The 25,545-nt window shown below is 42.5% G+C and overlaps 1 protein-coding gene across 1 annotated transcript in view; it reads left to right on the top strand.

The window, feature by feature from the left end:
- Positions 1–25,545, top strand: part of LOC126094774 (venom carboxylesterase-6-like) — a 92,585-nt gene that overhangs the window by 31,043 nt on the left and 35,997 nt on the right. Inside the window, exons 4-6 of the mRNA XM_049909327.1 lie at positions 5,590–5,775; positions 10,144–10,343; positions 17,736–17,901. Coding sequence (XP_049765284.1) covers positions 5,590–5,775; positions 10,144–10,343; positions 17,736–17,901 — 552 coding nt within the window. The remainder of the gene's footprint in view (positions 1–5,589; positions 5,776–10,143; positions 10,344–17,735; positions 17,902–25,545) is intronic.

Genomic DNA, 25,545 nt, shown 5'->3' with positions numbered 1-25,545 from the left:
TGAGCATGTTTGGGACTGGATGAAGCGTCGTCTCACGCGGTCTGTACGTCCAGCACGAACGCTGGTCCAACTGAGGCGCCAGGTGGAAATGGCATGGCAAGCCGTTCCACAGGACTACATCCAGCATCTCTACGATCGTCTCCATGGGAGAATAGCAGCCTGCATTGCTGCGAAAGGTGGATATACACTGTACTAGTGCCGACATTGTGCATGCTCTGTTGCCTGTGTCTATGTGCCTGTGGTTCTGTCAGTGTGATCATGTGATGTATCTGACCCCAGGAATGTGTCAATAAAGTTTCCCCTTCCTGGTACAATGAATTCACGGTGTTCTTATTTCAATTTCCAGGAGTGTATATAGGGTCAGTCACCTAACGTTACCGCTGAATATAGTTCGTAAACCACATCAAATACTGACGAACCGATTCCACAGACCGAACGTGAGGAAGGGGCTAATGTAATTGTTTAATACAAACCATACAAAAATGCACGGAAGTATGTTTTTTAACATAAACCTACGTTTTTTTAAATGGAACCACCTTAGTTTTGTTAGCATATCTGAACATATAAACAAATACGTAATCAGTGCCGTTTGTTGCATTGTAAAATGTTAATTACATCCGGAGATATTGTAACCTAAAGTTGACGCTTGAAACCTCCGACGATCAGTTGCGTGTTGTAACAAACACGGGCCACGGACGACGAGCAACATCCGCAGGGACATGTTTACGATGACGACCGTGTTTACGAGTGTGGCTGTAGTGCACTGTTGTGGTTTGATCTAGCTGTCGCAGTGTCCGCATGTAGCGCTTGCTGCTATTGTTATTCTGCATTCGCCTCCGTACGCAGACCAACTGTAGTACACCGTGTTACCAGACGTCTGTGATAGAGTAGTGTTGTAGGAACTGTGACCATGGTGTATTCGAACTCTGAAAAGGCGGATATGATACTCATCTATGGCGAGTGTCGACGAAATGCAGCTGAAGCCTGCAGGGTGTATGCAGAACGGTACCCGGACAGAGAGCATCCAACGTGCCGCACATTGCAAAACATATACCGCCAACTGTATGCAACAGGTATGGTCGTAGCACGCAAACGGGTCCGTAACAGGCCTGTCACAGGAGAAGCGGGTGCAGTTGGTGTGTTAGCTGCTGTTGCCATGAACCCACACATGAGTACACGGGACATTGCGAGAGCCGGTGGACTGAGTCAAAGTAGTGTCATGCGCATACTGCATCATCACCGCTTTCACCCGTTTAATGTGTCGCTACATCAGCAATTACATGGTGATGACTTTAATCATCGAGTGCAATTCTGTCAATGGGCATTAACAGAGAATGCGTTGCTGTTCTGCCTGTTTACCGATGAAGCGGGTTTCACAAACCACGGGGCAGTGAATCTACGGAACATGCATTACTGGTCCGTGGACAATCCTCGCTGGCTCAGACAGGTAGAGCGACAGCGACCGTGGACTGTAAATGTATGGTGCGGAATCATTGGCGACCACCTCATTCGTCCTCACTTCATTGCAGGGGCGCAAACAGCTGCAACATACATCGCGTTTCTACAGAATGATCTGCCAACGTTGCTCGAAAATGTCCCACTGGAAACGCATCGACGTATGTGGTATCAGCATGATGGTGCACCTGCACATTCCGCAATTAACACTAGGCTGACCCTTGACAGGATGTTCGACGGGCGTTTCATAGGACGTGGAGGACGCATAAATTGGCCAACCCGTTCTCCTGATCTTACACCTCTGGACTTCTTTCTGTGGGGTACGTTAAAGGAGAATGTGTACCGTGATGTGCCTACAACTCCAGAGGATATGAAACAACGTATTGTGGCAGCCTGCGGCGACATTACACCAGATGTACTGCGGCGTGTACGACATTCATTACGCCAGAGATTGCAATTGTGTGCAGCAAATGATGGCCACCACATTGAACATCTATTGGCCTGACATGTCGGGACACACTATATTCCACTCCGTAATTGAAAACGGAAACCACGTGTGTACGTTTACCTCACCCCTCATGGTAATGTACATGTGTGTCAGTGAAAAAGACCAATAAAAAGGTGTTAGCATGTGGACGTAATGTGCTGATCCAGTCTCTTCTGTACCTAAGGTCCATCACCGTTCCCTTTGGATCCCTACGTAATTCGGTGCTCTCCGATACACACGATCGAACAGCGGAGGAGTGGTACTCAAGCGTCAACTTTAGGTTACAATATCTCCGGATGTAATTAACATTTTACAATGCAACAAACGGCACTGATTACGTATTTTTTTATCTGTTCAGATGTGCTAACAAAACTAACGGGGTTACATTTAAAAAAACGTAGGTTTGTGTTAAAAAACATACTTCCGTGCATTTTTTTATGGTTTGTATTAACCAATAGCCCCTCTCCTCACGTTCGGTATGTGGAATCGATTCGTCAGTATTTGATGTGGTTTACGAAATATATCCAGCGGTAATGTTAGGTGACTCACCCTGTATATATAATTCCGAGTACATTGCATTTTTACTGTGTTATCCTGCAGGAAATTGACGGTATTTGCAACATCGTTTCCGAAATCTGTTATCTGTCACTTTATACACGTATGTCTGCAATCAAAATGGACCACACGTAGTCTTCACAAGTGTAGATAATCCACCTTAAAACTCGATATTTAATTTCCTATTCCAAAAAGTGCATTGTCGCATTTGAGTCGTGCCTCTATGACATTGAGTGACAACGTAATTGCTGGTAGGCCATGCATCATTTCTGATAACAAATATGTAAAAATAAAGTTCGCTTTAGACTGAGCATTACGTGTCCTTGCACTATTTAATATCAGTTTATGCTTAAAGAGTGCGTGCATAGTTTTATCACCAGTAGTGGCATGTCTGGAACAACTTTGTCAACCTTGCCCAGAAAAACTTATCATCGTTTGGGGCAATTGATTTTACACGTACTGAAAGATGTGTCAAACATATTATCTAACTTAATGATTTATACTGCATTGTATGACAATGTTTTGCACAAAAATGAATGAATGATTAAAGTACAATTGAAAATAAAGGCACATAAATTTTCTGACCATCCCGTCATTGTCCTGATCGCACTATAGTTTTGAAATGATGCAGTGGAATTATTACCTTCTTTTGCACTAACTTTGACACAGTTCATTTTCGTTTCTTCCGAAAAGTATAAAACTCGCGGTGTATTAGGGTTATGTGGTAGCACAATCTCTACATCATTGTCCTTCAGTTCACACTTAAGTGTTTGTCAGGGTGTTCATATGACCACTTTCAGATTATCTCTCGGCCGTTCCACTCCAAATAGCACGTAGGAAAAATGAACACCAGTATCTTTCCGTGCGAACTCTAATTTCTCTTATTTTTATTACGATGGTCATTCTCCCTGTGAGTCAACAGATTATTTTGGCGGTCGGAGGAGAAAGTTGGTGTTGGAAATTTCCGCTTATCACATCTGTCACATGGGTGACACTCGCTCCACAATTTCGCGGTAATAGAAAACGAGCTGCCCTTCTTTGAACTTTCTCGACGTTCTCGGTCAATTCTGTCTGGTGCAGTTTCCATACCGCGCAGTAATACTCCAGAAGAGAACGGCAAGTGTAGTGCAGGCAGTATCTGTAATAGATTTTTTGCATCTTCTAAGTGTTCTGCTGTGAAAGCGCAGTCTTTGTTTTACCTTCTCTACAAGATTTTCTGTGTGATGATTCCAATACAAGTTGTTTGTAATTGTAATCCCTAGGTATTAAACTGAATCTTCAACTTCTAAATATTTATAATTTATCACGTAACCGAATTTTAACGGTTTTTTTAGTACTCATGTACAGGACGTCTCACCATACAAACATTTTGGCTAATCCATTTTGCAGTTTGTTTTGCCCTTCTGAAAAACGTTATTTCACGGTAAGTGACAGCATCATCTGTAAACAATCTAAGATGACTGTTCGTATTGTCTCCTAAATCGTTTACATGGATTTGGACCAGAAGATGGGGTTACAACACTTTCTTAGGGAACTCCATATACCACCTCGGTTTCAGTATGTGACTTCCCGTCTGTTACTACAAACTGTCCTTTCTGACAGGAAATCACAAATCTGACACGATACTCCATAGACACGCAATTAGATTAGAAATCCTTGTGAAGAACGATGTGAAAAGCCTTCTGAAATTCTAGAAACATGAAATCAACGTAGGTCCTCAACAGATAGCACTCACTACTTCGTGTGAATAGAAAAACTTTTGTATCTCACGAAATGATATTTTCTGAATACGTGCTGATTACCGGAACGCGATTTCTTTAATGTTCTAGTAACATTTCGTGAAAGCCGTATGGGTGGCCATAATTAAAGTTCCAGATTCAACACGCTGTATAAAGAGAACAACCGTTCAGAAAGACGTCAAATTTGAGCTGTATATTACTGATACAGGGGAAACGTCATGGAACAAAAATTCCATATACCACCTCGGTTTCAGTATGTGACTTCCCGTCTGTTACTACAAACTGTCCTTTCTGACAGGAAATCACAAATCTGACACGATACTCCATAGACACGCAATTAGATTAGAAATCCTTGTGAAGAACGATGTGAAAAGCCTTCTGAAATTCTAGAAACATGAAATCAACGTAGGTCCTCAACAGATAGCACTCACTACTTCGTGTGAATAGAAAAACTTTTGTATCTCACGAAATGATATTTTCTGAATACGTGCTGATTACCGGAACGCGATTTCTTTAATGTTCTAGTAACATTTCGTGAAAGCCGTATGGGTGGCCATAATTAAAGTTCCAGATTCAACACGCTGTATAAAGAGAACAACCGTTCAGAAAGACGTCAAATTTGAGCTGTATATTACTGATACAGGGGAAACGTCATGGAACAAAAAAATTTAAGAAAAATAGTACCAAGAGATGGCGCTGTAAGCGTCTTAAAATACTTGGGGTCGGGTACAAATGACAGATGAATCGCAATACGACGGCTGTGGATTCAGCTGTACATTACACCACCTGTACTGTTCAATGTGCATGACTACACAATTTCGGTAATCAACACTTGCGACACTGTTAGTTAGGTAAGCCCATCCACAATAGCAAAGTTGTACCGCATCGGATAGGAAAAATCGGTTTTCAAGTGTTCTGGGGACAAATACCGCAGAAGAAAACATAATGAGACCTGTTTCTAATTTTCATGAGATTGGCGTAAGACATGTTCAGTAGGGTGTCCACCGTTTCCTGCCACAAGTTGAAATCGAGAGGGGGGAGGGGGGGACGGGGGAGGGTGGACGGGGGATGACGTAGGGGGAGGGGGGAACTGGAATGGTTCAAATGGTTCAAATGGCTCTGAGCACTATGGGACTTAACTTCTGAGGTCATCAGTCCCCTAGAACTTAGAACTATTTAAACGTAACTAACCTAAGGACATGACACACATCCAAGCCCGAGGCAGGATTCGAACCTGCGACCGGAGCGGTCGCGCGGTTCCAAACTGAAGCGCCTAGAACCGCTCGGCCACACAGGCCGGCGGAATTGGAATGACACAATTTTTTAATAGTTGTGCTATGACGTCATTTGCAGGCTTGCTGAGCACTGGTGACGACGTGATCCCTGGGAATGCCGGCATGAAGGACATGGTGATGGCCCTGCAGTGGGTACAGCAGAACATCGCCGCATTTGGCGGGGACCCCAACCAGGTGACCATCGGCGGCGAGAGTTCTGGAGGCTGCTCTGCATCACACCTGGTGTTATCGCCTCTCGCTGCAGGTCAGTACATCAGCCCATTTCAGACAAGAGTGGCACACCTTATGAGTTTCACTAACGACACTCGAAATTGGCCAGGTTGTCACGATGTAGATCTTTAATAGTGAACAAGGTTTATGTTGTCTCGTCTACATTGATTTCCTAGTGTCCGAAGGATCTAGTACCAAAGTCTCCATAAACGTAGCGGACTCAGGAGAGATTAGATCTTTTCGTGTTACGAAAGTTTGTTGTATTGTCGTACTTAGTACTCTGGTTCTCAATGATTGCTTTGTATGATTACCAGTTTATTTAACCCAGTTTGTAAAATTGTGTGCGCCAGCAAAAACGTTTCATCAATGTGGGAGTGGTAAGTGTTCATGACACCTAAACATATAACTAAGTCATAAAGTGTTGCTCATAGCTCATCTCATTGCTGCTATTGTCAAGTAGTAATCCGAATGTCTTGGACTCGATTTCTTCGGACAGTCTCTTCTTTTACCTGTTTTAATGCTATGGATTGGGGTTTTCGCGAGCTCAGGAAACATATGATTGTTCAACTGTTCAACTGTGTGTGAAATCTTATGGGACTTAACTGCTAAGGTCATCATTCCCTAAGCTTACACACTACTTAACCTACATTATCCTAAGGACAAACACACACACCCATGCCCGAGGGAGGACTCGAACCTCCGCCGGGGCCAGCCGCACAGTCCATGACTGCAGCGCCTAATCCGGCGCGGCAACGTATGATTGCGGCGAGGTGTTCTGCAAGCTGTGGAGAGTAACGATTAGCATAGCTGGCTGGCATGCCGTGGGTCCCCAGCATAACTCGACATGTTTATATGCTTGTAATGTTTACATATTCTGAAATATTCCATGTTTGTATAAATAGCAGAACTTGCCCTCCAGGAAGCAGTTCTATTCAGTCTGTACATTGTGTCTGAAATGAACGTGCTTTCAGTGGTAGGTGTTGTACTTCACTGATGACCCTGCTTTCTGATTTGAATTTGATTGTAGTTACAACGTGCCTTTTTTTTTTTTTTTTTTTTTTTTTTTGTGGAGACGCCGGGTACTTTGAAACGTCTACATCACCGTGGCTCCCATTAGGCAACGAAAAATTCATTACCTACATGGGCAGGAACCAGAGTACAAGCAGTACATAGTTCCCAAGGTCTGTATGTTCTAGAGACCAATGGATTCCAAGAAACAGTAAGTCAGCTGCACATCAGGCATCCATCAGTGTTTTCTGGAGACGATGGTCAGGGCTCGACTAAGTGGGTGAAGGGGTTCGACCGAGTTGCCAGATACAACAGTTGGTATGATACAATGTGTTTAGTAAACGTGTACTTTTACTTGGACAACACAGCCCAGCAATGGTCCAAAAACAACGAAGAGAAGCTAGATAGCTGGAACAAATTCCAGAATCAACTGCAGAAAACTTTTGGTGCAACAAGTCCACTTGGTGGAAGAACAGCTGAAGAACAAGGGTCAACGTCGTTGGGAAACGACTCAGTCTTACAAACAGAATGTTTTGGCCTTATGCCACATTGTGCATTCAAATATGATAGAAGACAACAAAATCTCACATTTGATGAAAGGAGCCACAGAAGACTTGTACCAGGCTCTGCTGGTAAAGGATGTCACAAGAAACGAGGAATTCATGCCAGCATATTGAGGAAATGCAACTGGAAAGAGTAGGGTAATGACCGACTCAGAATGTGGTCCCTACAGCATTTGTGGAAGCTTCTCTCATACTCCTCTCTCTGCTATTCAGAACTGTCGGATCGAACAAGCAAGAGAAAACATAAACGCCAACCTCATATATCAGAAGCTGATAAGAGAATGTTGAAGAAGTAGTGTATCGATCTTTAGCACCTACCTCCGTCAAGAATCGAATACACCCCAAGACAAGTGTTCGACGATACTACGCTGCAAGACGGTAACCATCACAACGGTCCTACTCACACCAGTCAACTGGAGACGATTCGAGTGTTGGACGAATCCTATCAGCATAGCCTGGCCGCGCTCGCCACGCAACACGCTGCAGCTGTTCCCAGTTGCCATACAGTGGTACCAACTGCTCGCATAGCCACCAAATTCAGGAAAACAAAGTGATGCGACCATCTATGCAGGTGAGATCGAAACAGATGAAAATCTTCCGTGAACGGCGGCTACCAAGAGGTAAGGAAATCTTATTGACATCCTCATCGGCACACAAACTGTCCGGCTGCTAGTCAACTCAAGGGCTTATTTACCTGTAATGTCGAATGTTTATCATCACTAGCTAAAAAAGGCTATATTCCACGATACTCAAGCGATTGTACTGAAGGTTCAAATGGGAAATACGTCCAGCCGACAGTAACAGATATTGCAAGAATAACTGTCAATGATAGAAAACAGCCCTTCTAATTTCTGTTGATCCGTTATGGACATGGGACATCGGATGGTCAAGTAATTATCAATGAAATTTGCCAACAGCAGTGTAATTGAGATGTTATTTTATTCTGACCACCAGTTTCGGCATTCCGCTACGCCATCTTCAGGTCCCATATGCATCTCTAAACAAAAAAAAAAAAAAACGATACTGTCATACAGTGCCATATATTCCCAGATGTGAATTCAAAACCGTATTCCAAGTGTTTCATTCGAAGACCTGGTTGTCCTTCTAATTTGTGTTTTAACAGAATGTTGTCATGAGATTATTCTCAGATGAGCCTTCTTGCAGGTGTCACAAACAGTCAGAATGTGGAAGACCAGAATTTCAGATTGGCGAAGCCATTCTAACAAGCACACATACCAAACATTGCTCTGGGAAGTTGCTTGCAGTTGAAAATGTGCTTATCCCCTCCTTTATGGACGAAACAAGCTCTGGTCTCAATCTAACTGCTCAGTTAAACTGTGAAGCTACTAAGGCTCACAAAAGAACTCTACATACCAGCGACAATCATAATCACTGCGGGAGTTCAAGGATATGTTCGGATCACCAAGTATCACCAACTGTCACGAGAGGGCACAACTCACCAAGAACCGTATGTGCGTAGGAACATCAGAAACAGTCTAAGCGATCACCACCAAATGTTTGTTGTTTAGAATTTATCACTTCTAGAAAAGTTCTCGAAATTTCTTATGTTTGGAATTATTTGCTTATTCTTGAATATTCTAGTATAAACAACGCCTTCCCCGTGAAGGAGGCAGTTCTGCCCTGTCTGTTCGTTGGTATTTGCAGTTAACGCACTTTCAGTACTTCGTTGAGAACTCTGCTTTCGGATTTGGACTTGATTGTGGTTACGGCGTGACTACAGTAATGCTAAACACATTTTGTTATCATCTGGTTCATCATTAATGTCATTACACAAGACACTACAGATCAGAAGAAACATTCTTCAGTCCATGTACAACACGTATGTTCACCCAGGTATTCTAGCATATATATATATTATCCACCTTTCAGTTCCTACTACTGCCTTTATTAAAATTGCTACACTCTGCTTGGTGTCATCATAGGCTTTTCGCTTGCAGTTGCACACCAGATGTTTTCGCAGAAGGCTGCAGTTCCCCAGTCAACAGCAGAGCTATGGAATTCTGCAGCTCAGACAGTCGCAGAATTTTGTGTGAAACTTCATTTTTCAAATGCTTCGCATACGAAGAACACGTAAAAAGTTCCACCTTATTTCCGAGGCATAACATGCTTTAAACTGCACCCTCATCTCGTATATCACACAACGTCTGGTTCAGTAGATGCACATATGCACTCTTGACAGCTATTCACACTGTATATACAGGGTGGTTAGATACAGCCTGAAAAGCTTCGAATGATGTTGCAGGGGAGACTGTGCTAAGAAATAGTAGATACCAAATCAGTCTGGTAAGTTGCGCCGTTTCCGAGTTATTTAGCACTGAAGTTAGCCAATTCAAGCAGCCCGTCCTAGACAGTGTCGCCAAACGTGTTCCTCGTTCGATTTCCTGAAACCGAACAAACGTAGCTTTTACTCATCTAGCTTAAATTTATCGCTTCCAGAAAAAAGGCACATTTTAACTGATAATTAGCATTTCAACATGTGGTAATTCACGGACCCATAGATGTCTGTGCATTACCGCATTTTAGTGCGTGCAAGTGCTTGAATCTGCGAGCACCTCTAATTGGCTACCTACAAGGCTAAATTGCTCGGAAAACGTCACAACGTATAGAATTTTTTTCTTAACAGTTATCTCTCAGCACAGCCTCCCTTCAACACCCTTACAAGCTTTCCAGACTGTTTCTGACCACCCTGTACACTGTGAAGTCACATTACACACGTCTACTGTAGATCACGGTGGCCACCGAGGTAGCCCTCGGTTGGTTCCGCAGTCTCAGATGTACATGTAGTAGCAATGCGTTTGTTTTCCTCACAGGCCTCTTCCGTAGCGCCATAATCCACAGTGGAGAGGCGGCCAGCCCCTGGGGAATAATGCCAGACCCAGCGGCCAAGGCGTTCCGCTTGGCGGAGGTCCTGGGCTTCACAGCGAACAACACTCAGGAGCTGCGAGACTTTCTGCTGACGGTTGACCCACAGGACCTCGTATCCCACGATGACGACATCATCACACCAGAGGTAACTCCAGCAGGTTTATACTATAAGCATCCATGTCATCCACCACGCGGACTATTACCCAGCTACCGTATTTTACGGACTATAAGACTCACTTTTTTTCGAAAAATTGCCTCCAAAATTCAGGTGCGTCGTATGCTCGAAATTAATATAAAAATTTCCAGTGCTTGGTTTAAAATTCTCACCAGTCTTCCAAATGGCCGTAATATTCGATGCTGCGGGAAACCTATATCTGGCAACATTGGATTCAACTGGCAGCAGTTGTGCACCGATGCGACGAACATGAGTTGCTGGAATTCACAAGCTTGCTAACACTCTCTCCCTCCAGATCTGCCATCATAAACCCAGAACACTGGCTAGCCTATTGCAGTCTACGGTGCCAGTGAACTTGAATTAATAGCGATTTGTGTCATCGGTAACAGTACAATATTTTTGTTAGTAGCTGGTTTCGTAATAGAAAAAAATAAAAGGTATTCACATGGTGGGAACTATAAATTGAAAGTAATAGCACATGCAGAACGACGTTGAAACAGAGCAGCCGAGCGGCATTTCGGCCCTCCACCAATAGAAAAAAAAAACCATTTGCGATTGGGGGGCTAGTAAAGAAAACCTGAAAAAATGAGGACGGCTAAATATGCAAATAAAAGACTGAACGCAAAATTACCAAAAGTAGAACATGACGTATTGAAATGAATTCAAGGACGCCGACAAAATAGCATTGCAATGAATACAAAAAAATTATTCAAATGACACGCTTGTAAGCTAGTGCTGTAGTGGAGCTTAACAGACTTTAAGGGTATTGGTTAATGCTACAGGTTTATGAAGTGTCGTGGTCTTAGCATGCGAAACAAAACCAAAATATCTCTGAAAATGCCACACGAGTGTGAAGAGAAAATATTACCTTTCTATCGCTTTATTATTCAGCATAGAAAGAAGACGAGTGCCAGTCACGGTGGCCAAGCGGTTCTAGGCCCTTCAGTCCGTGACTGCTACGGTCGCGGGTTCGAGTCCGCCTCGGGCATGGGTGTGTGTGCTGTCCATAGGTTAGTTAGATTTCTAAGTCTAAAAGAGTGTGGAACTAAGCAACATAGCGACTAAGGACGAAACTCCTCTGACATTTAGTGTGTCAAGTAAAGAATTGTTTCCATGAAAGACGCTAAAATTGTATCTATAAAAACAAGTGCTCATAAAAAATGCACTACGCTGTTGTCTTTTCATGCTATGCTGATGGTACTAACCTTAATCCAATGACCCTTGTCAAACGCAAAACAATGCCAAAACCTTCAGAAATACCACCAGGTGTTGTTCCCGTACATGTCAGGGGCCGGATGGAAGAGATTAGTATGAAATTATGGATTAATCGAGTGTGGGAGAGAAGGAAAGGTGCTTTATTGAAGAAGAGTTCTCTTCTTGCGCTATATCAGTTTATTAGTCGTTTTAAAAATCCTGTGAAAGAGAAATTGAGACAGGGAAATACAGAGCTTGCTGTTATTCCGGGAGGACTTACTTCACAATTGCAACCTCTTAATGCCTCGATAAATAAACCACTCAAAGTATATATGAGAGAGGAATGGAACGAGTGGATGCTGGATGAAATCCATCATGAATTCACGCCGAAGGGTGCTTTAAAACGACCTACAATCAAACGAATGTGTCAGTGGATAAAATATTCGTGGTATAGAGTGAAAGAAGACATTATTGTTAAATATTTCAAGTATTGGGGCGTAAGTAACGCTCTTGGTAGCAGTGAAGACCATCTTGTATACGAAGAGGTCAACGGTGACGAAGAAGAAGAAGAAGAAGAAGAAGAAGAAGAAGAAGAAAGTAAGTTCAGATGTCGATTTTCAGGGATTTTAAAGGTCATTTGGTTTTATAAAATAAGAATTTTTGTCTAATCTGGTCTTGCAACCTAATAATAAAGATAGTAGAAATGTTATTTTTTTAAAAATTACGTAAAAATTAAGATGCATCTTATATTCGGTAGCGCCGTATAGCCCGTAAAACACAGTATATGAAGGCCGGCCGTTGTCGCCTAGTGGTTCTAGGCACTTCAGTCAGGAACCGTGCTGCTGCTACAGTCGCAGGTTCGAATCCTGCCTCGGGCATGGATGTGTGTGATGTCCTTAGGTTAGTTAGGTTTAAGTAGTTCTAAGTCTAGGGGACTGATGACCTCAGATGTTACGTCCCTTAGAGCCTTTTGAAATATTTTTGAACGGTATATGAAGGTCTGAATAATTGTTAATGAACTTGAGGTTCAAATGGTTCAAATGACTCGGAGCACTATGGGACTTAACATCTGAGGTCATCAGTCCCCTAGAACTTAGAACTACTTAAACCTAACTGACCTAAGGACATCAAACACATCCATGCCCGAGGCAGGATTCGAACCTGTGACCGTAGCAGTCGCGCGATTCCAGACTGAAGCGCCTAGAACCGTTGGGCCACCGTGGCCGGCGACATGAGGTGCCAGATAGTTTAGGTTTGGGTATGTTAAAAGAGTGGAGGAGGACGAGGGCATACTACATCCAATAGGACCATATGTAGTATAGCACTGTAGCATTCAAACCATCAGATTGAAAATGGCTTTAGTTGTACCTATACTACAAAGCAGACAAGCAGAACAATTCACATTCTCAGACTATTTAGTGCTTTTATAACGCATCGTGTTACAAATCCTCCCAAGAGAACGCCACGTGCAGTGACGAACGCGCGGGCGGCCACGCAATGCCGGAAACAAAGGATGAGCCGAGAAGTCATTAATGAATATGAAATCAGGTGAGAGATTCGGGGCCTTTTGATGAGGAACCAACAGCTGCTCTATCCGTAATTTGCGTATTAAGTTTATTTCGGTGTATCTAAAAATTCAATCACTAATTATGCCATCTAAATAATTACAGAACGGAGGGGAATAATAACAATTCCCTACGTACATTTTGAGAGGAATTAATAAATTGTTTAATATGACAATGGTCGTTAAAAAGGATCAAGTACAAACGAAGCGTCTCCTTGGTCTTGAGGAGCACACGAGTACAGAAAAGCCTGCTGTTCCAACGGCTGGCGCTGTACCAGGATAGGAAACCTTTGGTGCAAAAGGGAAGCGGCCAGTTCTGTGGCCCAGCGGGCGGCAACTAACCGCTTGACCACCCAGAAAGTTTTCACCAGAATCACTGTTTAGGCTACAGCCGTAGGCGCGCTAGTGTGATGTACCGACCAGCTAATAAAACCCTTGTGCATCGTCACTCCGAGGCATTTTACTAAGTCTTCTTGGAAGGCCCACCAGCTGCCACCCCGCCTGCGACAGCCACTTGTCCGCAGATAGCACCGCGATGCTACGGTGAAGTTGAACGGTTCGTTATTTCGGGCACAGTCTATAATCCGTTCATCATAAGAATAAACCGTATGTAAACAAACACAAACGCGATGATTGGTCAGAAGCTGTAGCACACGTACACTGATGTTGTTACGCTCTTGGAAGTAGGTCCTACTTATGTATTAGATATCTTATTACTAAGTTACGTTAAATGAAACTTTAAGATATTCAAATGCATTAACAGCCATCAACATTTTTCTTAAGCACCCTTTAGCTGCGTAGTTTTTATTTCAAAACTCTTGTACAGTCACAGCCTCTGCAGCGTTGTGCTCTGATTGTAACGCTGTTAATGCGCAGCAGGAAAATGGTTGAGGATGCTTTCTGTCCCGTAGTGAAACACGCATGTGAAATACGGTTAAAAAGTGCCGAGAAACAGGCTGTTCTTAATGTTTTTCATAAATTTACGGAGCTAATCGGCTTTGAAGTTTTCTCACTGTTATGTATACTGCAGTTAAGAAGTGAATGTTAGTTGAACTTACAGCGCAGTCGGTAGAGTAATGGTCTGTGAATTATAGTTAATTGTGCGTTGATGCAAACCTTCTTATAAACTTTCTTTTTCTCGTTCAATTTGAAATACCAACATCTCGTAATTATAAAAATCATCATTTTTATGAATAATGCACGTCTTCTTGTTTCTACTTACACAATGCACCCAAAATTCCTGTTTCCGTTGATGCAAACCTTCTTATAAACTTCCTTTTTCTCGTTCAATTTGAAATACCAACATCTCGTAATTATAAAACTCATCATCATTTTTATGAATAATGCACGTCTTCTCGTTTCTACTTACACAATGCACCCAAAATTCCTGTTTCCATTTCAAATACAAATTCTTAATTATGGATGTTTTTTGAAAGACTGTTCATAAAGGTTGTTTAAATTAAGAAATCAAAATTTAATTTTTAAGGCAAAAATGAAAAACTAAATTCTTTACATTTGGACTATAACAAGACTGTTAAGCTGCCAGACGTACTGGAACTAACGCACGCAGCTTTTTCACACGTCACTGCCGAACGCTGGCGGGATGTACAACGGCTCGTCATAAAAGAAGAGAAAATGCTGCGCCTGGTTGGCTTCGTAGCTTCTGTTGTTGATAGGCTCGTTATCGAAGCAGCAGGTGACACTTCCAGAACTGAAATGTATTTCTCATTCGGATATGGAAGAAGTTAAGAGAGTACCAGACGACTGACTGTAAGTAATACCTTCAGTGGCTTGAATATTTAACTATACGGTGAAATCCTTCAATACTCTCTTACGCTACACACATTTTATGCAGAAAAATTACCCTGTGGCTAAGTCAGGAATTTTCATCATTTTTGTTTTTAATTACAACAGTACGTTAGCTAAAAACGATAACGTGTTGCAGTTTTCGTGTAGTCGTCAAAGGAGCGTATTGTGGGAGATGTGCAGTTTATTATTTCATTCTGCTTAAAAAGTAAATGACATTCGTCTCTTTCTACGTGTGAACTTTTTACGTGTACCAGCTCACCGGTCAGTGCTGTCCAAGTTAAATGCGCCGGTAAACCTGTTGTCCCGTATTATCGCTAAGTAGACGTGAGCGTAACGCACAGCACAAAACGTACCCTTATTACTGTACTTAACAGTACTCGAGATAGCTTGGCTACAGTCCCACGTGACACGGAAATCCAATGAGGCTCCAGCAAACGCGGAAGAATACATAGTGCAATGTTTACATCAGGTTTATTCTTATGATGAATGGATTATAGTAATGTTGCTCAGATTTGTTGCCAAACCCTACTTCTCGTGGTTCAGTATTCTCTCTCACAATTGTTCTCGAGGTAAACTTGTGTAGTTATAGGGTACTTCTCTTCCTATAGCCGCCGGCCGGGGTGGCCGAGCGGTTCTAGGCGCTACATCTGGAACCGCGCGACCGCTACGGTCGCAGGTTCGAATCCTGCCTCGGGCATGGATGTGTGTGATGTCCTTAGGTTAGTTAGGTTTAAGTAGTTCTAAGTTCTAGGGGACTGATGACCTCAGAAGTTAAGTCCCATAGTGCTCAGAGCCATTTGAACCATTTTTTTCTTCCTATAGCCTACGTCATCTTGCGAATCTGTCTATGTCATTGAAGGCTGCTCTCAATTAAGAGTACGTTGTTCTGTTTTAATTTCAGAACACTTCTCTTGTGTTCTTTACTAAATATTTTTCTGTGTTCCGATTTCTACCAGCTTTCCCTCCAGGATCCGTTTAAACCAGTGGCCCCTTGCAAGTAGGGTCGCAGTACATGACTTCCCACGGTCTGATGGTGGGTAGTATATTAATAGGAGATCCCGATGGCCTGTCAATATTTATCTTGCCGGCTAACAGGTGGTTGGGACACGAGACTGTGGCAGTCAGTTTAGGTGGTATGCAGGAAATCATCATAGCTAAGTAACAGAAAGAAATTGAAAACATCCTAACATAACATATTGTTTTGGACAGTAAGTGACCGTAGACCTAGCAAAATGACTCAATAGTTAAGAGACTGAGCTCCCATTCAGTAGGACGGCAGTTCAAATCCTCGACTTGCCATCCAATTATACATTTGCTGTCGGTTCCCTAACTTGCTTCAAGCAAACGCAGTGAATATTCTCTTGAAATCTAATTTTGTGCTACATTTACAATGACCTCATCGACGACACAACACTAGTCCTCATCTTCCATTTCGTTCTAATTATTGATAGCTTCCCTTGAATTTGGCTACGTAAAAGATGGACATATCTGAGTGGTGTCTGTTCCACCGGACACGTCTGACAAAACAGACACCACGCGTGATGACATGCATACATTATGTACTCACTCCTGTGTATAAGTCCTAAAAGTTTGTAACGGGCATTTTCGAACATACTGCATAATGAAAAGCAAACTGAGATCGTAGCGAAATTTCTTTTAACTGACTGAACTATTTAATTACATCAGGTGATTGATATTGTCGTTAAGCCATAACCCATCTAAAAACAACTAGACAAGACACAAATACATTATAGATACGTTTATGGATTTCTGTCGGAGAAAATGTACCGCTCTACGCCATTTGCTGGTGGTGTGGGATTAATTCTGCATACTTATAGACAAGCTGCTAACTGCTTACATACTCGTATTTCTCGGATTCTGTCTAGTTGCAGAAAATCTGCTACATGCTTACATTATTGCTGGATCACGCCCAGATGTAGAGGATCTGCTTTGTATGCCGTTCTTGAATCCAACTGGTTGTAGAAAGGGTGTACCGTGGTGTCGCATTTATCTTGGCCACCCCAAATAATTTTTGTCCAGAAGCAGAAAAAAATGTTTCAAGCAAAAGTTGTTTCGCCATGTAACACAAAATTCACTTGACTCTCATATAGTAGCAAACAGAACAGTTACACAAGGTAACCCGACTCGTTCGCTTGAAGGAAATAACAGTAAACAAATGAAAACTCAAGAAAAATGCACACCAGTCATTCCGTCAACTGTCTTCAGTTGGAGGTTCTTGTGTACCCAATTACACCAACGAAGATAAGGTAGAGATACCTCTGGTGTATGGAGAATGTTAGTTAGCAGAACAGTAACGACCGGTTTGCATTTTCGTTGTGCTTGTACTTGTTAACTATCAACTCCAGAAAGTGGATAAGTAATGTTACCCTGAGCAAATGCAACGTGTACTAATACATGAGAGACACAGTCAATTTCCTGTTACGTTTTTTTTTTTTTTTTTTAATATCGTGATGTTTATTTGAATGGTATACTGTGATACGTTTTGAACATGACTTGAGGAGAGGGAGTTTATTACTAGAAAAAGATATAGGGCACTATTTAAAAAAGGAGTGCTGCGCATAACTTCATAACTAACAAAGTTACAAGAAAGGCAGCTATGTTAATTAACCTCACACCTGGTAGCTAAACAACGTTCGCTTGATACATTTTTTTTATTTTGCTTCTCAAGAAAATAGTTACTGGGGTTATCAAGATAAACTGGACACCCTGTGTAATCTGCTATCTATGTCTTTTATTCTTACAGCCTACTAATTGTGCTGTTGCCGCCTTTGCAGGAGGAGATCCGTATCCAGCACCTTGCCTGGCTCCCCGTGCTTGAACAGGACGTGGAGGGCGCCTTCGTTACCGAGTGGCCGGCCGAAAGCCTGAAGGCAGGGCGTTTCAACAAGGTCCCCGTCATCACGGGCTTCACGTCCGGGGACGGGCTCGAACTGATTCAACGTGAGTTTCAACCTACCCAATCGACTCTGACCACCGTAGTTTTCGATCCGTTAAACCGACATTCTGCTATTTGCAACTGTTAGTGACGTTCTGACAGTTCTAAAAGACACTGTCAGTACTGAGACAAGTTGTAACGACAAAAAATGTTATTAATTGTAACTCCTCAACTCTAATTTTAACAGAAGAACTTACATTGTAATGGTGAAGAGACAAACTGCCACCGAGGGCAGCACGTAGAACTCGGCTATGACGCGCATGTCGAACACCCGACGCATGCGCTGTAGGATGGCAGTACATTTCGCATGCGCGAGATTCGGCATAAATACCGCGACTGCACTTGGGCTCTCCTTAAAAAAAAAACTGTTATTATTTTTTATTACCTTCATCTTTTTAAAACAACTTCTGTAGGCTGAAGAGCGGCGTAATAAGCTGCTGCCAGCCCGCCCCCTTTAGGGGAAATCGAAACCCAATAAAGGAAAAAAAAAAATTGGGCTCTTCAGTAGTTGTGTACTCACCTGATGATGGCCGGACGTCTCTGGGCCGAAATATCGTGGCAAAATGTCGACGGGATCCGGCTGCACACCCGGAAATTATTAGAAGAAAAAAACTGACTCTTATTCTTCTTGACGTATTCCATATCATATCAGAAAACAGTAAGTACTCAGACGCAAGTTTGGATGATAATGTCAACGTTATTTGTTTGTTTGGGACGTTGGAGTACATAAGCGCCCAAATCATGACATGTATTTCACCGTTTTCTACCGAAAGCACTGTGTGATTCTTGAAATTGACTAACACGTATGTGCCTAAACGGAATTAGTGGATAGGTAAAACTATAATGAATAATCATAGTGAGGCTAGAACGCTATTTAAAAAGCCACATACTAAGTGGATAGCTAAAATTAACAATTACAACACCCTCCTCTTTTTGACTGGCCATTTGGTAATAGTTTCTAGGACAATGATCTCCAAAGTCGAAGAGTAATCTCCTCCGCCTTGTTGCTACAGCGAGTAGATAGTAGAATGAGTTCTACAGCCTGTGCCATATCTGATAAAACCTCAGATAGCTCAGATGACAAACACACATTAAAGTGAAAGAGAGATTAAAGAACTGGCATTGGATTAGTATGTGGCCTACCGTCAGTGGTTCTTTACAGCAAGAGCAAAGAGGTTCGGTGTCGCCGCTTAGCAGCTGACGATGGCTGAAAAGACAGTTACAAAGATCTCCTCGCAACGAGATGGTCAGAAGTAAACCGCCCAAGCCGTAGGGGGGGGTTTAATCACCCTGAGCGTGTTGCCACGGGGAAACAACCAACGGTCGTGCTGGAATGATAGTTCCTATATACAGCACTGTTGAGGTCGTCCGAAGACGTGGAATTGCTAAGTGGTCAGGGAAATAAAACTGCAGCATTGTCAGAGGCAATGGCACTAGCAGCAGCAGCCTCATTCCACTACATCCCGACAGGTCCAGGTACGCAAATGAATGTAGTATTGGTAGCAGCATCAGCGAGAGAGTGAAGCCATTCCTGGATCCGTTGTACTAAAGGGTGGTACGTTTTCATCGCACACTGGCTCTGGAGAGCACTGAAGGTATCAGAGTACGCAACAGATTTGCAGAATCCGTGGTAAAGGGCAAACATTTCTGCTGTAAAAATCGAGCACTGGCCTGAAAGGCGATATCTAAAAACCTCTCCGACGACAATAAACGCGCATCCAAAATCACGGAGCAGCACATATTGTTGCTCCTTACAGGAGGAGACAAGCTTACCTCTGTGCTCTCAAAAAGTTCAGCAACATATTTCCTCAGGGTGTTAAACGTAAATATGTCCAGTGACTCGTCCTACAGCATCTTCACTACCGCGACGTAATCTAACAAGGCACGACTAGTGACAACACAAGACAGTTAGAATTAACCATGAACGCTTGTTTGCGTTACTACTGCAGCATTCGTCTATTTGATCATGTGACTGATTCATACTTCAAGTTAGGTTGGTTGCAGACAGACAAGTTACCTGACTCCCAAACGCTCAGTTTGCTTGACCTTCTCCTCAGTGTGCATGAATCCCAGCACCTTGCATTAGATATTAAGTATCTGTCATTTCACCACAATCGAAGCACAAGGCCTCACTTATCTAATTCCTATAAAATTTGATTCAGCTGCCCCTACCACTGGGTTTTATGCAACCTGCAATGACCTCAAATATCACGTCCAAATTTTCATATTGTCTCGTTTGCTACACGTAAAATATCAGTCCTACAGAAAAACTAAACAGGATCTTTTAGTAGGAAATTTAATTTAGTTGCATTTTGTACTGGGATACGATTTGGCTAGAGGACGTAGTTTTCGAGTTATTCAAGAAAAACCCTCAAAAGTAACCATCAAATTGGTTTTCCTTTAATAAATCGGAAACTGCGGGCTCCAACAAAAAAGCATCCTAGTGCAAAATTTAATTATGCTACATTCCTACAGAAATGTCCAGTTCATTTTTTCTGTAGGACCAACAATTCGTGCATACTGAGTGAGAGAATACAAAAATCTTGAGCGTTGCATTTGAAAGCGTTGTGGACTGCCTAAAACCCAGTAGTAGGGGCAGCTGAATCACCTGGTCCATAAAACAAAAACAGTAGCAAACTCTTTCCTGTCATCCGCCTCTAAAACTGCCTTGCACTCTGAGCAGAATTCAGTGCTCTGTTGTTTTTAAGAAGATAGTGAAGCACTTCCTTCTGTCACCCTCATACATTGCCCGAAAAATTAACATATATCGCACTTTTTTCCATCTGTCTGGCAGTGCAGCAATTATACTTGAATCTCTTTTCATTTCTCAGTCAGTCATGGCTCTTTTATTTTTCCTTTCTTCATTAATTGTGATTTATTAGTTTTCTCTTCTACCTGTCCCCCCTCCTCTCATGTCCACTGCTACTAGCACTCATAGACTAATTGGCCAAGACATTGTGAGCACCTGCTTAATAGCTTGTTGCCCCACCTTTGGAGCGTAACACAGCAGCGATTCTGTGTGACATGGATTCGACAAGCCCTTGGTGGGCCTCCAGAGATATGCGACAGTAGCTGCCTAGGCACGGATCACAAAATTCCATTACATTCTTGGCCAGTGATCTGAGGGCATGGAACTGGCGCCCAATAGCACCCCAGTTGTGTTCGATCAGATTGAGATGAGTCGAATCTGGCAGCCGAGAAAGCAACGTAACTTTACTATCACGCTCCTCATAGCACTATGGCACCATTCTGGCCTTGTGACAGGGACAGTTATCATGCTGGAAGATAACCACCTTCAGGGAAGACATCAACATGTTCGGATGCAAGTGGTTCACAATAGTGTTTACGTGATCAGAACCGTCATGTTGCCTTCGATTACTACAAGTCCCATGGAAACGTAGGTGAATGTCCCCTACAGCATAATACTGCCCCCACCTCTGTGTCTGTGGGCGCTGCATCTTTCGAACATCTATTAGCCTGGAATTGGACACGAAAATCGACCTGATATTTAAAAAATTGAAAATTTTAAAAAGGCATTATTCATCCGATGAGGTGACACATTTCCACTGATTCACAGTCCAATCCTGATGATCTCGTGGCCACGCAGTCGTAAATGCCAATATCTTTGGCCTAAGGACCGCCTCGCATGAGGCCCTTCAAACACTTTTCATAAATGCTCATGTTGTTATTGTTGTTGTTGTTGTGGTCTTTAGTCCTGAGACTGGTTTGATGCATCTCTCCATGCTACTCTATCCTGTGCAAGCTTCTTCAGCTCCCAGTACCTACTGCAATTCACATCCTTCTGAATCTGCTTAGTGTATTCATCTCTTGGTCTCCCTCTACGATTTTTACCCTCCACGCTGCCCTCCAATACTAAATTGGTGATCCCTTGATGCCTCAGAACATGTCCTACCAACCGATCCCTTCTTCTAGTCAAGTTGTGCCACAAACTCCTTTTCTCCCCAATTCTATTCAATACCTCCTCATTAGTTATGTGATCTACCCATCTAATCTTCAGCATTCTTCAGTAGCACCACATTTCGAAAGCTTCTATTCTCTTCTTGTCTAAACTATTTATAGTCCATGTTTCACTTCCATAGATGGCTACACTCCATATAAATACTTTCAGAAACGACTTCCTCACACTTAAATCTATACTCGATGTTAACAAATTTCTCTTCTTCAGAAACGCTTTCCTTGCCATTGCCAGTCCATTTTATATCCTCTCTACTTCGACCATCATCAGTTATTTTGCTCCCCAAATAGCAAAACTCCTTTACTACTTTGACTGTCTCATTTCCTAATATAATTCCCTCAGCATCACCCGACTTAATTAGACTACATTCCATTATCCTCGTTTTGCTTTTGTTGATGTTCATCTTATATCCTCTTTTCAAGACAGTATCCATTACGTTCAGCTGCTCTTCCAAATCCTTTTCTGTCTCTGACAGAATTACAATGTCATCGGCGAACCTCAAAGTTTTTATTTCTTCTCCGTGGATTTTAATACCTACTCCGAATTTTTCTTTTGTCTCCTTTACTGCTTGCTCAATATACAGATTGAATAACATCGGGGAGAGGCTACAACCCTGTCTCACTCCCTTCCCAACCACTGCTTCCCTTTCATGCCCCTCGACTCTTATACCTGCTATCTTGTTTCTGTACAAATTGTAAATAGCCTTTCGCTCCCTGTATTTTAACCCCTGCCACCTTCAGAATTTGAAAGAGAGTATTCCAGTTAACATTGTCAAAAGCTTTCTCTAAGTCTACAAATGCTAGAAACGTAGGTTTGCCTTTCCTTAATCTTTTTTCTAAGATAAGTCGTAGGGTCAGTATTGCCTCACGTGTTCCAACATTTCTACGGAATCCAAACTGATCTTCCCCGAGGTCAGCTTCTACCAGTTTTTCCATTCGTCTGTAAGGAATTCGCGTTAGTATTTTGCAGCTGGCCGCGGTGGTCTTGCGGTTCTAGGCGCTGCAGTCCGGAACCGCGGGACTCCTGCGGTCGCAGGTTCGAATCCTGCCTCGCGCATGGATGTGTGTGATGTCCTTAGGTTAGTTAGGTTTAAGTAGTTCTAAGTTCTAGGGGACTGATGACCTAAGATGTTAAGTCCCATAGTGCTCAGAGCCATTTGAACCATTTCGCAGCTGTGACTTATGAAACTGATAGTTCGGTAATTTTCACATCTGTCAACACCTGCTTTCTTTGGGATTGGAATTATCATATTCTTCTTGAAGTCTGAGGGTATTTCACCTGTCTCATACATCTTGCTCACCAGATGGTAGAGTTTTGTCAGGAATGGCTCTCCCAAGGCTGTCAGTAGTTCTAATGGAATGTTGTCTACTCCCGGGGCCTTGTTTCGACTTAGGTCTTTCAGTGCTCTATCAAACTCTTCAAGCAGTATCGTATCTCCTATTTCATCTTCATCTACATCCTCTTCCATTTCCATAATATTGTCCCCGAGAACATCGCACCTGTATAGACTCTCTATATACTCCTTCCGCCTTTCTGCTTTCCCTTCTTTTCTTAGAACTCATGCTCATGCTCATGCTCATAATAGTAGGAAAAGAACAGCCAACCAGCTTCACCAATTCCAAGATTCTCGTTCTCAGGTCATAACAATCTGCTCTTTGTTAAAGTACCATATATCAGTGGCTTTCCTCATTTACTGCCCGTGTCGTCGTTATAACGATTCACGTGACTCTATTCCTCTAATATAGAGTGACTTAGCTAAATGGGGACAGACTGGAAGAGGCGCTACCAGAAGGGTAACGAGCAAAAAAGGTCCTATAAGCATATGGCTAGAAATACCTTCCATGGGACGTACGCTCAATTGAAGGTGGAGATAAAAGATCTTTGACGGTGACCCTAGTGTCAGCACCAGTCAGATGGCTCTCCAGCATGGGGTACACCAGACGACTGTACAGACCTCCAGGATACTGGGATTCCTGTCTTCCATCCTATGTTCACAACACCTACCTGTAGGCTACAAAGAATCCCCATGGCTCGGTGGCAGTAAACTGCCAACACCAGTTCAGCAACAGTGTGTGGGCGGGGATTACTGGCGACAATCTCGTGAGACCTGGCATTTTTCCACAACGCCTCAACTGCGAGGCATATCTGCACTTCCTGCAGATGACCAAACCTCCATTGCTGGAAGACGTGCCTTTTGTAGTACAAAGGGTAATGCGCCTACTACATTACGGTGCTACAGCACATTACCTTCTTCAACTTGGGGCTAAAACACTAGTACAGACAGAACATTCTCACTTGTTTTGCGTGGTCTCATGAGTGTTTTCAATTACTGAAACACAAATTGTCAAAGATCTTTTATCTCCGCCTCTCTTGGAACGCATTTGTGGCTGTATATCCATATGACTTTTTTGGCCCTTACTGACTCTATGCTCGTTTTCTAGGGTTCTTCACCTTTTAACAAAATCATCGTGTATACTTTCCTTACCGTGTCACGTGCCTGAAATGCCACCTGGCAGCTTTCAGCCTCGCAGTGGGCAGGGTCATAATGGTTTTGGCTCATCACTCCACTTTAAATCTGCCTTCCTGTAATGTGCCCTGACTGTTGTACTTCTCATAAACTAACGTCAACTGTGTTTTTTCTCCCTCTTAACAGTAATTTCTACAGTTTTATTCTATATTGAGTGTAGCTTATAACATGACTGTAGTAATGAACGAAATGCAAAATAAGTAGAATGCCTGTTTAAATGTAAAAGAGCGTCAGGTGGCTGTAATGTCGTCAGGTTTTTCTAATTAAGCCAGAATAGAATACCATCACAACTAGATCTCTAATACATTCCTCTAGGTATAAGTTGTCATTGGAAGGGCTGTTTTTAATTCCTTTTTTAAGCGTGTAATTTGCATTGCAGACACAACGTTGGCAATGACTCACACACACACACACACACACACACACACACACACACACACTGTCAGTACATTACAACACTGGGGGTTTATATAAAATAATGACGATCCTACCAGGATTGTTCATAAATAATAATGTCAAGGAGTAGTCGGGACTTATACTGTCAGCACATAATTTTGTTGTGGGTTTAGTTAGTAGGACTGGCCATAAGCTCAGTATTTAGACTTCAGTTAAGTGGAACTGCAACTAGTTCTGATTACAATTTGCGTACTGTAAATTCGCATGATATAATTAGTGATATATGTGTTCTACAGCGCGATAATCATATTTTTGTTTTTCAGAATCTTTTTGTGTTTTCTGACCCGACACTTAATTTTATCTTCACTTTGTGCCCTGTTGTTGCTGTGTTGCATATTAGGTATTCGTGTGACTACCACAGAACTTCATATAGACAGTTAGGACGCTGTAATCTGTCAGTAACTATAAGATACAGTCAGAAACATTTAACATCCAGTTAGTTCGTTGTAATTTTATATGTCTTATAGAACACTATTTTTCTTTAAGACGGAAGTCTAGAGAGCGATGTTAATGTTGACGCAAAGCAAAGCGCTTAACGCTGGCTAACAGAATAAGTTAGAAAACGGAGACGAAATGGCGCAAAAGCATGACGCACACAGACATATTTCGGATGAGGCACATCGCATCATCTACAGCTACATCTACATTTATACTCCGCAAGCCACCCAACGGTGTGTGGCGGAGGGCACT

This window comes from Schistocerca cancellata, chromosome 8 (genome assembly GCF_023864275.1).
Source record: "Schistocerca cancellata isolate TAMUIC-IGC-003103 chromosome 8, iqSchCanc2.1, whole genome shotgun sequence".
NCBI lineage: Eukaryota > Metazoa > Arthropoda > Insecta > Orthoptera > Acrididae > Schistocerca > Schistocerca cancellata.
Note: the sequence above shows the minus strand (reverse complement) of the source record. Positions and strands in the feature narration are given on the sequence as shown.